The sequence below is a fragment of the Anolis carolinensis genome, chromosome 1 (genome assembly GCF_035594765.1).
Source record: "Anolis carolinensis isolate JA03-04 chromosome 1, rAnoCar3.1.pri, whole genome shotgun sequence".
Taxonomy (NCBI): Eukaryota; Metazoa; Chordata; class Lepidosauria; order Squamata; family Dactyloidae; genus Anolis; species Anolis carolinensis.
Genome location: NC_085841.1, coordinates 92,608,113 through 92,622,203, shown reverse-complemented (window position 1 = coordinate 92,622,203; position 14,091 = coordinate 92,608,113). Strand labels below are relative to the sequence as shown.

At 44.5% G+C, this 14,091-nt stretch overlaps 1 protein-coding gene across 1 annotated transcript; it reads right to left on the bottom strand.

Annotated features, from left to right (window-relative positions):
* Positions 1-11,411: 11,411 nt before the first annotated feature.
* LOC103280720 (coiled-coil domain-containing protein 185) lies at positions 11,412-13,439 on the bottom strand. Its single transcript, XM_008120675.2, has one exon. The coding sequence runs from the start codon at positions 13,422-13,424 to the stop codon at positions 11,523-11,525; it is 1,902 nt and encodes a 633-aa protein (XP_008118882.2). The 5' UTR covers positions 13,425-13,439; the 3' UTR covers positions 11,412-11,522.
* Positions 13,440-14,091: the final 652 nt, after the last annotated feature.

The window sequence follows — 14,091 nt, the reverse complement described above, 5'->3', positions numbered from 1 at the left end:
GGCCGGCCGGAGATAAATTTATATATAAAGCGAGGGGGGAAATTGCGCCCCCCCCACCGGCGCCGCGGGAGGCGTGGCCATGTGCCGCGGGAGGCACATGGCCACGCCTACCGCGGCGCCGGCGGGCCCCGCCTCCAGCGTGAGAGGCGGGGCCGGGGCGCACAGGCCGGGAGGCAGGGCTCCGCCCAGACGGGGCCTTGCCTCCCGCCCCGCGCGGCCTGGGCTTTTCCAGGCAGGCAGACTGCACTGGAGGTCCCTGCAGGCCGCGATCGTGGCCTGCAGGGACCTTCGGTGCAGTCGGCCTGCCTGGAAAAGGCCAGACGGGCAAGGCTGAGCTGCGTGGGAGGCAGGGCCAACCCTGGCCCCGCCTCCCACGCAGCTCACCCCGACCCCGCCTCTCACGCAACGTGAGAGGCGGGGCCGGGGTGCACAGGCCGGGAGGCAGGGCTCCGCCCAGACGGGGCCTTGCCTCCCGCCCCGCGCGGCCTGGGCTTTTCCAGGCAGGCAGACTGCACTGGAGGTCCCTGCAGGCCGCGATCGCGGCCTGCAGGGACCTTCGGTGCAGTCGGCCCGCCTGGAAAAGGCCAGACGGGCAAGGCTGAGCTGCGTGGGAGGCAGGGCCAACCCTGGCCCCGCCTCCCACGCAGCTCACCCCGACCCCGCCTCTCACACAACGTGAGAGGCGGGGCCAGGGCGCACAGGCCGGCCATCCAGGGCCATCCCAGCCGGCCATGAGAGCTCGCTCGTCACCGAACAGGCCTTCCTGTTCGCTGGCGAGCGAGCTCATGGTCCCCGCTGGGAGGGGGGAAGCCTGACGGCGCCCCCCGGGCCCTGCGCCCGAGGCGGCCGCCTCACGTGGCCTCCGTGTTGGGCCGGCCCTGGTTATAATAAAACTGTAATAGGAGTGAAGTAATTCTTAAGTTACAATGGCAATTGTAATCTTGTTGCACCTTACTTACTAGGGAAAGGAATAAAATACAAGCAAGGGACATGTATCAATGGTTTCACTTAGCTATATCCCCCAAAAACGTTTCTGTGATAAGTCCAGGAAAGTATCCCCTGCAGATATGGGAATATGCTGATATGAAGTTACAGTACATCTAGGTTCTAGAGATAATGCATTTGTAAGCTCAAGATTACCACTGTGTTCAAATAGACATAGCGGGTTCCAAACTAAACTATCTCATCACAATGTTCGGGACTGAGGACGGGTTTCAGGCCATGATATTCCCAAGTGTAGCATATCTTATTCATGTGAGTAGCAGCTGCTCAAGTTTGCAGGGGCAATTCAAGGGTATAATGGAAGTTCTTATTTAAAATAAAGCTAGCTCAATTCTTGATGTTGATCGTGGTTTATAATTTTCAGCATGGTTAAAACTGGCTTTAAAAATAATATCTCAATATCGAAATATAAAGCATTGTTATCATCGTAAACAACAACAAAAACAGATAAAATATATCACAGTTTCAAACAATTTTTAAAACAGCAGAGCAGTAAATAAATATGTTTATTAGGATGAACTGAAGATGTAGAGCAGGGGTCCTCAAACTTTTTAAACGGGGCCTTTTTATTGTCCCCCACACTGTTGGGGTGCTGGACTTATGTCTGAAAAACAAATTCTGATGCACATTGCTCATAGCTTATTTCTACTGAAAAAATATGAAAGAACAACACAGTATTTAAAATGAAGAACAATTTTAACCAACATAAACTTACCAGTATTTTAATAGGAAGTGTGGGCCTGCTTTTGGATTGTTGTTGCTGTGCCTTCAATTCATTTCAAACTTAGGGGTAAGGTTAAAATATAGGGCGGGGGCCAGGCAAATGACTTTGGAGGGCTGCATCCAGCCCATGGGCCTTAGTTTGGCAGCCACTGGTGTAGACAAATGGCAGTAGAGTACAATCCCTCTTTTCTTTGGAATCTCTATCGATAGTTTCACTTACCCAAGATCCACAAAAAGTCCATCTTGGAAGTGTTTGTAGTACTCTATAGATCTTCCAGTGCAATTCTATGGTATTCTTCTGGCCTAATATAGTCAAAATATAAGCTTCACTATGGTCCATAGCATCACGTATTCAATGTGTGTGTTTGTGTGTTTATCCACAATGGATATTGGTCATAATGGCCATATTGTACCTTTCTGGCATGACGTTTGCAGTCTGTCTAAGGCGTATTATGGACAAGTGATTAATGTAGAGACAGAAAGTTTCAAACCTCATTCTCTCATTGCTCTCTATGTGTGAAAGCATTGTAATAAGACCTTTGACAGGAGAACTGTGATACTAAGGCATGGGCTTTAGTTTCTTTTGGAGAGAAAAATAGTATTATATTGTTGATGGGAGATCAATTGTGTTGTCCCGTCAAGCATGATAATTTTATTATCATAATCCCACCTCACCATCCAGGTATTTTCCTAAGTGATTCTTGCACAACAATTACCATACTGTTACTATTGAATTTTTAAAAACTTTTATATTTTACTTTTTAAACTTGTCTAGTGTGGATTGTTAGCCGCCCTTAGTCCCCACGGGGAGAAAGGTGAGGTATAAATAAAGATAATAATAATAATAATAATAATAATAATAATAATAATAATAATAATAAAAATGCAAAAAAGAGTGTATGTTAGTGGCTAAGCAGACTCAAGTTCCAATTCCCATTTAGTCATAAAGCAGTATGTCTGCATGTGGGCCTGTTTCTTAATGAGTCAAGTGGGAGAAAGGGAAAAGAGAAGGAACGCTCCAGGGAAAGGTTATTGTGGCTTTGTATCTATTGCCACTGGGACTGGATGATTCTTTTCTTAACATGGAAAGTGAACAGATGTTTCAAAATCAAACACATCACTAGAACTATGTATGTGTGTGAGGCGTGAACTGCATTGGGTGACACCATCAGAGGGGATTTCACCAAAATATAACTATACAGGCAGTCCAAAAGTTATGAACAAGACAGGTTATGTAAGTTTGTTCTTAAGTTGAATTTGTAAGTCAGAACAGGTACATTTTAAAAGTGTAACTCCAGATATACATATACATATACATATACATACATACATACATACATACAAGCTTTGGATAGCATAGTAAAGGGTTAACACCCCTGTGGTATTTGTTTTGCTGTCTATTAGAGGATTTCACCCTAACTGCTCATGCATTAGGTTGCAAAAGAAAAACTGGAACCGAATTCAAACACATGTGTTTGCTAACATGCACATGCACAGGAGAACTGCTATGGAACTGTAACCATCATAGACATCCCTGTACAAACTCTTGTACACATCTCTTACATGTGCGTTTGTGGAACAGCACTATCAGCTTTCCCCATCCTTTTGTTCAAATCATCTTGCACTCCATCTGACAGTGTTGGACTTTTTGAGTGAACATGTGAGATCTTCTGCATACTTCCACAGTGATCCCTAAAACATATTGCTAAGTCTGCTTTGTGTGAAAGAAACAAATTGTGGCCTACTGCTGCTACATGGCACACAGAGTCACTCCTCATTAGTAAAAGAGCTGGAAACCGCCACTCTGCTGTGAATGCAAAGTTTCCCTCCCTTTTCATGCTTCGCTGGTGCTTTGTCTTGTCCTGAATGCTTTCCCTTGAGCTGTCTTTTGTAAGAACAGCTTCAGCTTCACTGTTACTGCCTTCTAAGCCAACTACTGGACCATGTGTGGACAAAACATGACCAGTTTGGCCACAGCCAGTCATCGTAGGCCTTGGCCATTACATCATCATCAGACGATGGGTAAGCCTAACAATGCCAAACCGTCTTTGGCTTGTGGAAAGGTTTGTTTTGTATTTCTGAATACTAAGAAGATGGGGAGGGAGTAAGGCTGGACAACAGGTTTGGTCCTCAGACCTTGGGATGGGAGAAATAGTTGCATTTTGTCTCCATGGAAATAAAGAAAACAAAGCTTAAAACATAATTTTCTTAGGCAGTCTTCCCTATTCTCATGGTGCCCTCTAGAGTGATATAGTACAACTGCCACAGTGGCTGGGCATCATGGGAGTTGCTATTCAACATTTCAGATTTCAGAGGTTGGAAGCAACAAGTTACAAGTAACAAGAGTTATCAACAAGAAGTTATTTTTTATTGGTAAAAAAACACACAAGGAAAATACATTTCCAAAGTAATTTCCTGAGTAAGGACATGACAAGAAGGCTCATGATGCATCACAAAGCAACATTGAATGGTACAATATAAATTGGCACAAACCAGCAGTTTGAATGAGCTTAATGAATGATATTATATTAGTAATAAGCAGTACTTTCTAGTTCAAAAGAAGGGGGAAGGAAAAAGGAGGAGTCTTATGACATCTTTAAGATGACTGTAGGCCTGCTTATTATGCAAACTCTTGAACAAGGTTTCAGTCTTTGAAGCTTTTAATGCCATAGAATTGCACAGCAGGACCTAGCAATACCTAGACAAGTATCCTTTCAAGACTTTCTGGGGGATTTAATGGTCAACTTCCACCAGATGTTCTTCAGGACATTGACCATATAGTTGCACTGGAGGCCTAGAGCAAACATTTATCTAAGCCATCCTGCATGATTCTGCTGTCTGCTTCAGACGGAGGTTCAGGACATCATTCCAGATTACATGTGAAATAGTATTACACAAAGTGTCAGATCCTTCATAATAGGTTAAGCTGCTGAGCTGCTGAACTTGCATGCCAGCCACATGACCTTGGATGCGTCTACAGACAACGCCAGCTCTTAGACTTAGAAATGGAGATGAGCACCACCCCCCAGAATCGGACACGGCTAGACTTAATGTCAAGTGGAAACCTTTACCTTTTTTAATACTCACACAGCTAGACTCCATTCAATGTACAGATGTGAAAACTGCACAGTGAAGAAAGCTGACAGAAAGAAAATCAGCTCATTTGAAATGTGGTGCCTGAGAAGAGTTCTACAGATATCATGGACTATTAAAAAGACCAATGAATGGGTCTTAGAGCAACTGAAATCTGTCATCTCACTAGAAATGAAGATTAATTTCATGGGGGCATTGCTCTTTGGCCATATTCTGATTAGACATGACTAAAAAAAAACAAATGATACTACTTGATAAAGTGAAAGGCAGTTGGAAAAGAAGTCCACACTACAGGTGGCGAGACTGAGCTCTTGCACATATCTCATTTATTAGGTTGCCATAAGTTGACGGGAAATAACAGCAACCACGAAAGACTCCGGCACAGTATTGGTGGAGAAAAGGGAGGCTTTGGAAAGCAATAATAAGGACTTCAGAGGCTCATGAAAGAACTGATTAGAAGAAAATCTGATAAGATAAATAAGGGATATCAATTTCATTACACTTTTAATTAAGTTTTTGGTAGCAATACCATCTGTAATTAATGGATAAGAATCTGAGCTGAAGGATCATATTTTAACCTGAGCATTGGCAATAGCTATATATACAAGTCATATTAATTTCCATTTGTGTTATATCTCAGACCAAAAAGTCCTCTCCTCTCTGCAAAACTAAGTTGGTGTCTTATTCATACATAAGACTTCTGGTTTTTGTTTCATATTGGGGGAGAAGAGAAGAATATAAATTAAATAAATAAATAACAATCCCAACCTTGGGAGTTTCAGTTTACTGAGAGAGACACAGAGAGAATGTGATACAGTCTTACAGAATTTGGATGGTTGTGGGTTTTTTAAAATAATCTATTTATTTAGAAATAAGCAGATTAAGAAAAATGTGGAGGAAGACAGGGGAAGAAATAAAATGTGGCATTCAAGTGCCAAAACATTTAAACATCCACTTCAGATGAAGAAGTCCTTTCCCACTGGCTCTGCTCTCCAAAAAATGAAGCCAGGTTTTTAAAGAGAGATGTTAACTGTGTTCTTCTAAATGCCAGAAAATATAACTTCAATTAGTTAAAATACATAAACTAACGGTAGATGAAGGGAATGTCAGCAAAGACATTCAGTCAATCACCAGGAGCTCTTTGCAACTTCTGGCTGGCTGCTCTAGGGGCAATAGGAAAGTTAAGAGTGACAGCCCAGTCAGGCCAAATCAATTTCAATTCTGCGGGACCAACTAGGCTCAGTTCAATATTCAAACCATCAAAATGGGTTGGGGTTGGATTATATAGTTTCCCCTTACCCAAATCAAGAACTGGCAATTCAATTTCCTATCTCCCAATATAGAATCAGCAATCCAATGAACCCTCAAACCACTTCAAAAATAGTGCTCAGCCAAGACCTCTATGCCTGGGTTAACAGGTGATGAAAACTGTGCTGTCGTCAGCATTAATACTCCTGCCCCTATGTCTCTCATAAGTCTCACTCCTGACGTTTTTCAATGCTGAGGAAAGGGTGAAGAAGCTCTGTGGGACATTATACTGAATACCCCACAGGGAAAGAGCGAAGTGCTGCGATAGCCGAATTCTTTATTTACACATTTGACATCTTGTGTTTTAAATGTGGGTCACATCTAAGTCAGCAACAAGCAATAGGAGGAACTATTGAAAATGAAAATGAACTATTGACCTCTAAAAGTCTTATGTGACAGAAAGTGAATGTCATGTATTTTTCTGTCTCTGTAAGCTTCCCAGAGAACTAGTAAAATATCTGATTAACTTTGGATGACATATCTTAATCCTTCATAACCACAGTTACGTCTTTGTATATGCAGAACAAGATTATAGCAGCCAACAGATAACAAATTGAATGGATGCAGCTTTAAAAAAACATATCATATGATCCTAAGTCAATAGAGCACACTTTGGTGGGAAGACTGGAATCAAATTTTATGACTAAATGGATAAGTAAACAATAACATATTTCATTTTAATGGCTAAACATTTTACAACTCTGCAGTCTTCCCATTTTTAATACTGTGCTGAAATTTACTGACTTGTTTAATGGATTCCAATTCCAAGGATAGTATTGCAATTTTACAATAAATTTTGTATGTTTTTACCTATGACTTTTTAGGTGCTTATTATTTGGTTAATAGTAAGCCACCCGGAGACCTACTTTGAAGGAAAGGGTGGCTGTAAATATGATGACTGATGATGGTGATGATGCAGATTTTAGATTCTTAACTTGCATTAGATTAGGCCAATATTCCCTAGGGAAAATATTCTGAATTTACAAAGGAATAAGTCCTATCTCAATACGATGAGTCAACATGTGTAGGCTAGCATTAAAACTATATCACATCTTCAGTTCCTGCTTCAACCTGCGTTTTTGAAATTCAGAATTATTATGCAACTCTTTAGTGCCCTCCACTGGTTTATTTCAGAAATGCTGTACCATCAGGAGCCTCACATCCAGCTGAAATTAAGTACTCCTACCCTGCCACAGTACCAGGCATTTGGTATGCATAATAACAGAATCATAGAGTTCAAAGAGTTCTCATCCAGTCCAGTTCTCTGACACACTGGGGCCACACAAAAACACTCCTCATAGATGGCCATCCAGCCTCCATTAAAAAATCTCCAAAGAAGGAGACTCCACTATAGTAGTTATTTATTTACAACATTTTTACCCCGTCTTTCTCACCTGAGGGGACTCAAGGCGGCTTACAACACCCGGCAAAATTCAATACCAAACAAAGCAATAAAAATTAGGTGAAGGTAAAGGTTTCCCCTGACATTAAGTTCAGTCGTGACCGACTCTGGGGGTTGGTGCTCATCTCCATTTCTAAGCCGAAGAGCCAGTGTTGTCCATAGACACCTCCAAGGTCATGTGGCTGGCATGACTGCATGGTTAAAACCATTAACAATAATCAATAAGAATACATTATACAAACATTAAAAACATATAAATTACTTAATTCCGTTCTTCCAAGAACCTTGCACATAGACCTTAGATCAGACCGTGTCAATATAATGCTTACTCATTAAATGCTTGCGCACAAAGCCATGTCTTTATGTTCTTCCTGAAGACCAGAAGAGTCGGGGCCTGCCGGATGTTACTGGGGAGGGCGTTCCACAGCCGAGGAGCCAACACAGAGAAGGCCCTGTCCCTCATTCCTACCAGCCGCGCCTGTGAGGCAGTTTGTCTCGTACCCAAACTGATTCTATCAATTCTTTAGCATGAAAGATGTGGCTGTATTACTGTGAAGCATATTTATCCAGAGCTTTACTAGTCCCTGCAAAATCCGTTTTTGTTTTTAGACATTAATTTAAATTATTAATTGCTCCTCAGCTATCCTTCAAGACAAACATAATTACATTTAGTTGTTTTATAGGTTCCTAGTTTCATAATACAGTAGAGTCTCACTTATCCAACACTCGCTTATCCAACGTTCTGGATTATCCAACGCATTTTTGTAGTCAATGTTTTCAATACATTGTGATATTTTGGTGCTAAATTTGTAAATACAGTAATCACTACATAGCATTACTGCATATTGAACTACTTTTTCTGTCAAATTTGTTGTATAACATGATGTTTTGGTGCTTAATTTGTAAAATCATAACCTAATTTAATGTTTAATAGGCTTTCCCTTAATGCCTCCTTATTATCCAACATATTCACTTATCCAACATTCTGCCAGCCTGTTTATGTTGGATAAGTGAGACTCTACTGTATGTTGTATACTCTTAAGTAGGTATTTTCCAGGATTCCAGACCCTGCAAGATGAGCCCTTCACACAACGCAGGGCTACTTCTGCTGGGGCTCCATCCTGGAGGTGTCCTAGGATGGAGCCCTGAGAACATGGGTGGCTACCCGTGTTCTCATAGCCTACAATGGAGTCAGAGTGGGGGGGAGCCAGGCAGCGTTCCTTTCTCCCATGTGATGGGGAAGACGGTGATGTGGACAATGCAGGACGTGAGACGACTTTCCCCCACTGCCCCATGGATTCATCACACTGACTTGGAGGTCTCTTATTCATTGGGTCACCACAAGTTAACTTGACAGCAGCTAACAATGTTACTGTCACAAATGAAATGAATCTTTTGGTTGTGTATCATGAAAATAATTTCATAAGCAAAAATTCTTGTTTATGTTAGTGTTCCTCAGTTAGGAAAACGGTAGAATATGAGAGTGAAATATTTCTGCAGCCCTTATATAAACTAATTGTTCTATTTGCCCAGAGGCAGGGGTAGAAAGCTAAATTCTGCAGCAGCTGTAAACATTAATCCCAAACTGAATGTGTTGTGAATTATTTTTTAAACAAGCCAAAATATCGTAATATTTATTTATTTACAGCATTTATATTCCGCCCTTCTCACCCCGAAGGGGACTCAGGGCAGATCACATTACACATATAGGCAAACATTCAATGCCTTTTAACATAGAACAAAGACAAACAAACATAGGCTCCGAGCCAGGCCTCAAACTCATGACCTCCTGGTCAGAGTGATTCATTGCAGTGATTGATTGCAGCTGCTCTCCAGCCTGTGCCACAGCCCGAGCCCAGTACACCAGTCTTGAACTCTAATTTGTAATACACCAGTCTTGAACTCTAATTTGTTAACTTTACTTTCTCGTCAAGGAAATTACATGAAATGTATGAGGTCACAGTTAAGTCACTGAGAAACCTGAAGCCATGTGTTTAAGTTCCTAGGGACTGAATGTATATGCGTTCAACTATGACTACTAATGCTATGCTCCTAAGGCACAGATTGACAGTACAGAAGAAAGTTTTCTGCTGTAGCTAAGAATCCAGGATCTGTCCATGGAGCTATTTCCCATTCATCCCAATAGTACAGACTGTGTTCAAATGCAGGCCGTTTGCACTTGCACCCCTTAATAATTCATTTCTCAGTCAAACATTTCTGTTGACATACAGGGTAGCTTCCGTGCCATAGAAGGAATATTTTCTAATTAGCCTTCAAATTAAATAGGACTGTTTTTATTATTTATGGCCATAAGCTCCCAGAATGTAAATGGTTAGCCTGATATGTAACAATTCTGACATTTATTTGTTCAGATATCTGACAGTTGACAACTTTTTGTAAGATTCAAGGCCAACCTAGTCACATATTCTAATAACTAAGTTTGTGGCTTTATGTGGAAAAACAGTTTGCTCTGACTGCAATGTACAAAATTAACTTACCCTACGTACTCAAGTATAAGTCTAGACCAGTGTTCCTCAATCTGTGGGTCTCCAGATGTTTTGGCCTTCAACTCCCAGGAATCCTAACAGTTGATAAACTGGCTGGGATTTCTGGGAGTTGTAGGCCAAAACACCTGGGGACCTACAGGTTGAGAACCACTGGTCTAGATGATTTAGTAAAAAAAAAAAATAAACCAGAAGAACCAGGAAGGTGCACTAACCACCTCTACTCTCTCTGTTGTGGTGCCACTTCTGGCCTTTTTGAATGACTGGCCATGGCAAGCTCCCCGAGTCAGCATGTGTACTTTCCTCTTTCCATGGAATAACCTTTGACTTATCCACAGCTCATATAAAAATTGATACATTTTGGCCTCAAAATCTGCTCTCAACTTGTGCAGTCAGTATATACGAGTATAAACAGTAGTTGAAAAGGAGTGCCCTTTACCAACTAGCTTAAAGTTGAGTTTAATTGTAGTACTTCAGTTTAACATCGCTAGGCTGGGCTGTGTATCTGATGTTTAGCTACATGAGCCTGTTCCAGTGAAGTTTATATACGATAATCTCTAGTAAGAATGCTTTGACTGCATCTCTGCTTCAGACACCCTCAGCCTGCAAGTGATTAAATTATGATGCTGATTCAAAGAAGGATTGCACTGTTGTAAATCCCAGTAAAATCAACCTATCTTATGTTGGGTTGCTGTGAGTTTTCCGGGCTGTATGTTCTAGAAGAATTCTCTCCTGATGTTTTGCCCACATCTATAGCAGGCATCCTCAGAGGTTGTGAGGTCTTATGTTGACATAAATGTGATGCTTGGAATGGGAAGCCAACAGTCAAAGGAGTCTTACTGGGGAATACATTAATTCACTGAATCCCACAAAGCCCAGTATATTTGAGTGTGTTAAATTTTAAGAGTTTCAGCCCAAGACTATCTGAGGTGGCACTTTGCCACCCCAACTTGAACACCATGATAAAATTCACAGAAATAAGTGGGCTAGCTATGTGCACTGGAGACTTGCTTATTTAGGTATAAAAGTATTTATTGAAATATAAAAATATTGAGCAACTTTCACTATGTTCTTGATTATAAGTGATGGATGCATACTTGGATATGAAATGCTAATGTCATTATATATATGTAAAATCCAGAATATGTGAAGAACTCCAGGTTGCCAATGTAAAAACACACTTAAAAGAATTGTTACAGAAATATTAAATCAAAAGGTATCTCCCATTATGTCATAGCTACAATTGTTTGTACAAAGCTGTAGTGCCTTATGTTAAAATCCAAGTAATATATGATGTATAATATATAAATCTAAGTGAGATATGGTATACAGCTCCTTTAAATCACAATCCAACCAAAGACTTATGAGTCAAACATGAATTAAGGCTGAAACCACTTTAGTGTACAGTAGTGTATAATTCTACAAAACGAACACATTACAACCATCTTTTGGGGGACACAAGACAGTCTGGGATGTTTCATTAAACTTCACTAGAGACCTCTAAGGACACTTGCATTGCGATGGGCATCTAATGCCATCTGATCAAATGAATTATGGTTGATCAGATCTCTCACTTTTTCCCTAAGGTCATACGATGCTTTGGCAAGTTTCCTCGATTCTTCAATAGCTGTGTCTTTGTGCCTTAGGATCTGATTGCTTTTCTGATCCTTCCGTCGTAGTGCTTCTTGCAAATCCCGTAGGTTACACTTTTCATCGTAATCAAGCTTCTGTTTGCGACAGTGGTGGTTCCTTTCCCTCAGGCAGTTCATTTCTTTCGTATGTTGCGCTCTGTCCTCGATATTCTTGGACATGATCTCTCGGGCCTGCTGGATCTTCATCTCGGCGATCTGCAGCAACATCTCCTTCCGCCGTCTCTTCTCCTCCTCCGTCTCTTTGGCTCGCACCTTGGCGATCATGCCTTGCTCTTCCTCCTTCAAGGACCTTTCCTTCAGTTCTCTGTTCCTCTCTTCTAGCAGCTGCTCCAGGATCTCCTGAGACCGCTGAAGTTTCTGCTCAATGCAGAGCCTCTTGTAGAGTTCGTCGGCTTTCAGCCGGTCATCCATTTGGTCCTTGTTGTGCATGTGCTGGGCCCGCCGGTATTCGTTCATATCTGTTTTCCGCCGCTTCCTTTCCATTTCCTTCATCAGCCTCTTCTCCAGGGCCTGCAGCATCTTTTCCTTGTAGGCGTGAGAGCTCTGATCCCGAGTGCTCCTCTCGCTGAGCTTTTTGTCCCAGAGCTGCTTCTCCTGGCAGCGTTTCCGGTACTCGGCTTGGAGCCGGGCACTTTCAGATTTCTCCCTGCGCCGACACTCCTGCTCTTTGGCCAGCTTCTTCCACTTCTTGTCGCGGAGCATGATGTCCCTCTCCCGGGCGGCTAAAAGCTGCTGTTCCTCCAGCCGGAGCTTGGACAGCCTCTGATCGCGGTCCCGCTGCCACTGCTCCAGGCTGTCGGCCACGTGGCAGCGTTGTTCCTTGTCCAGCCGGGCCTTGTGCTTCTTCTCCTTCCGCCGCAGGTTCTCCCAGGCCTCGGAGACCTGCAGCTGCCTGTCCTTCATCTCCTCCTCTTCCTGGTGCCTGGCCAGCATCAGGGCGGCGATCTTCTTGTCCCTTTCGGGGAGCAGGTCCTCGTAGCGCTTGTCGACCAAGTCCTGGAGGCGGTGGGCTTTCTTGGGCTGCTTCAGGGAGTGGCGGTGGTGGAGATGGCTGCAGGGGTCATAGGCGGCCTCCTCGTCCTGCTCCTGCTCCTGGTACTGGCGCAAGGAGTGCATGAGGTCCACCAGGCTGGGGCTGCTGTCGCAGAGGTCCCGCCAGTCCCGCCGGCTGAGCTCCTTCTTCTCCGCCTTCGGGGGGACCAAGGAGGAGAAGGAGGAGGGGCAGCGCGAGGCCGGCTTGCTGGCGTCGGCGGGGAAGTCCGCGGCGTAGTCGAGCGGGCGGGGGACGGGGCTGGCCCAGGGCTCGTCGGCGCGCCAGTCCCCGCCGTAGAGGGTGGTGCAGGAGGTGGCGGTGCCCGGCGTGGCGCAGCCTTCTCCCGCCGGCTGCCAGGCCGAGAGGCGGCGCGGGGCGGAGGCGCGCTTCTTGCCCGGGCGCCCCGCCGGGCGGCCCCTCCGGCCCTCGCCGCCGGCCACCTCGGGCTCCGAGCTGTAGGCCTCCAGGAAGCCGCGCGTGGGCGAGAAGCAGCGCCCGGGGCTCTTGCGCCTCGCCATCTCCCGCGGGCTCTCCGCGCCGGACAGGCTGCAGCTCGACGGGACGGGCGGCTTCTTCCTGCCCGGGGCGGAGGCGAGGGCGGCGGCGGCGGGGCGGCTGTTGGTCTGGACGCCCTCCTCGCCGCCCACGCACTGCGCCCACCCGCCGCGCGCGCGCCGCTGCCGTCGCTGCTGCTGCCGCCGCCGCATGGCCCGAGTGCCCTCGCCACCCACGACACGCGCGCCCCGCGACACACAAGGCGGCGAGCGCGTCACAAGCGTCGCCAGGGACACCGCGCGCCAGGCCTCCCCCGCCTGGAAGGGCTCGCCTTCAGTCCCATGCGGAATCCATGGAGCCAGGGGAGGAGCTGCTCAAGCAGGGATTCTGGGCATCGCAATACCCTAAGACAGGGAAACTTTGGCATGGGTTTCTCTTCCTCCGACTCCTCCTCCGCCTGCCATTAGTGCTTCAGTACATTACTGCCCAGCCAAGCGCAACATTACATTACATTCTTTTCTTTTCTTTTTTTTTTTTTTTGGGGGGGGGGGAATTAATCCCCAGCCTTCACCGTTCAATAAGCCCTCAGCTCAAAGCATCACCTATTAGGCCAGGTATGGGAACACTTCGGCCCTCAGGGTGTTTTGGACTTCAACTCCATTCCTACTGGCCTACCTAACAGCCTACCAGCGATAAACAAATGCTAGCAATAGATATTTTATTACTTACCCAATAGTCTGCCTCAGGGCCGCATGAAGTTGAAGATCATTTGAAGGCACACAAAAAACTGCAAATCCCAATATTCCATGGATCTATGACTGTAAAAGTAGAATCTTAAGGTTCTGGATCATGTGAAGACTTCTGTGTGTACATATGTAA

Bases quoted from the DNA above. Each gene is read 5' to 3' on its own strand.
- LOC103280720 (XM_008120675.2), bottom strand. From the start codon at position 13,424: ATGCGGCGGCGGCAGCAGCAGCGACGGCAGCGGCGCGCGCGCGGCGGG.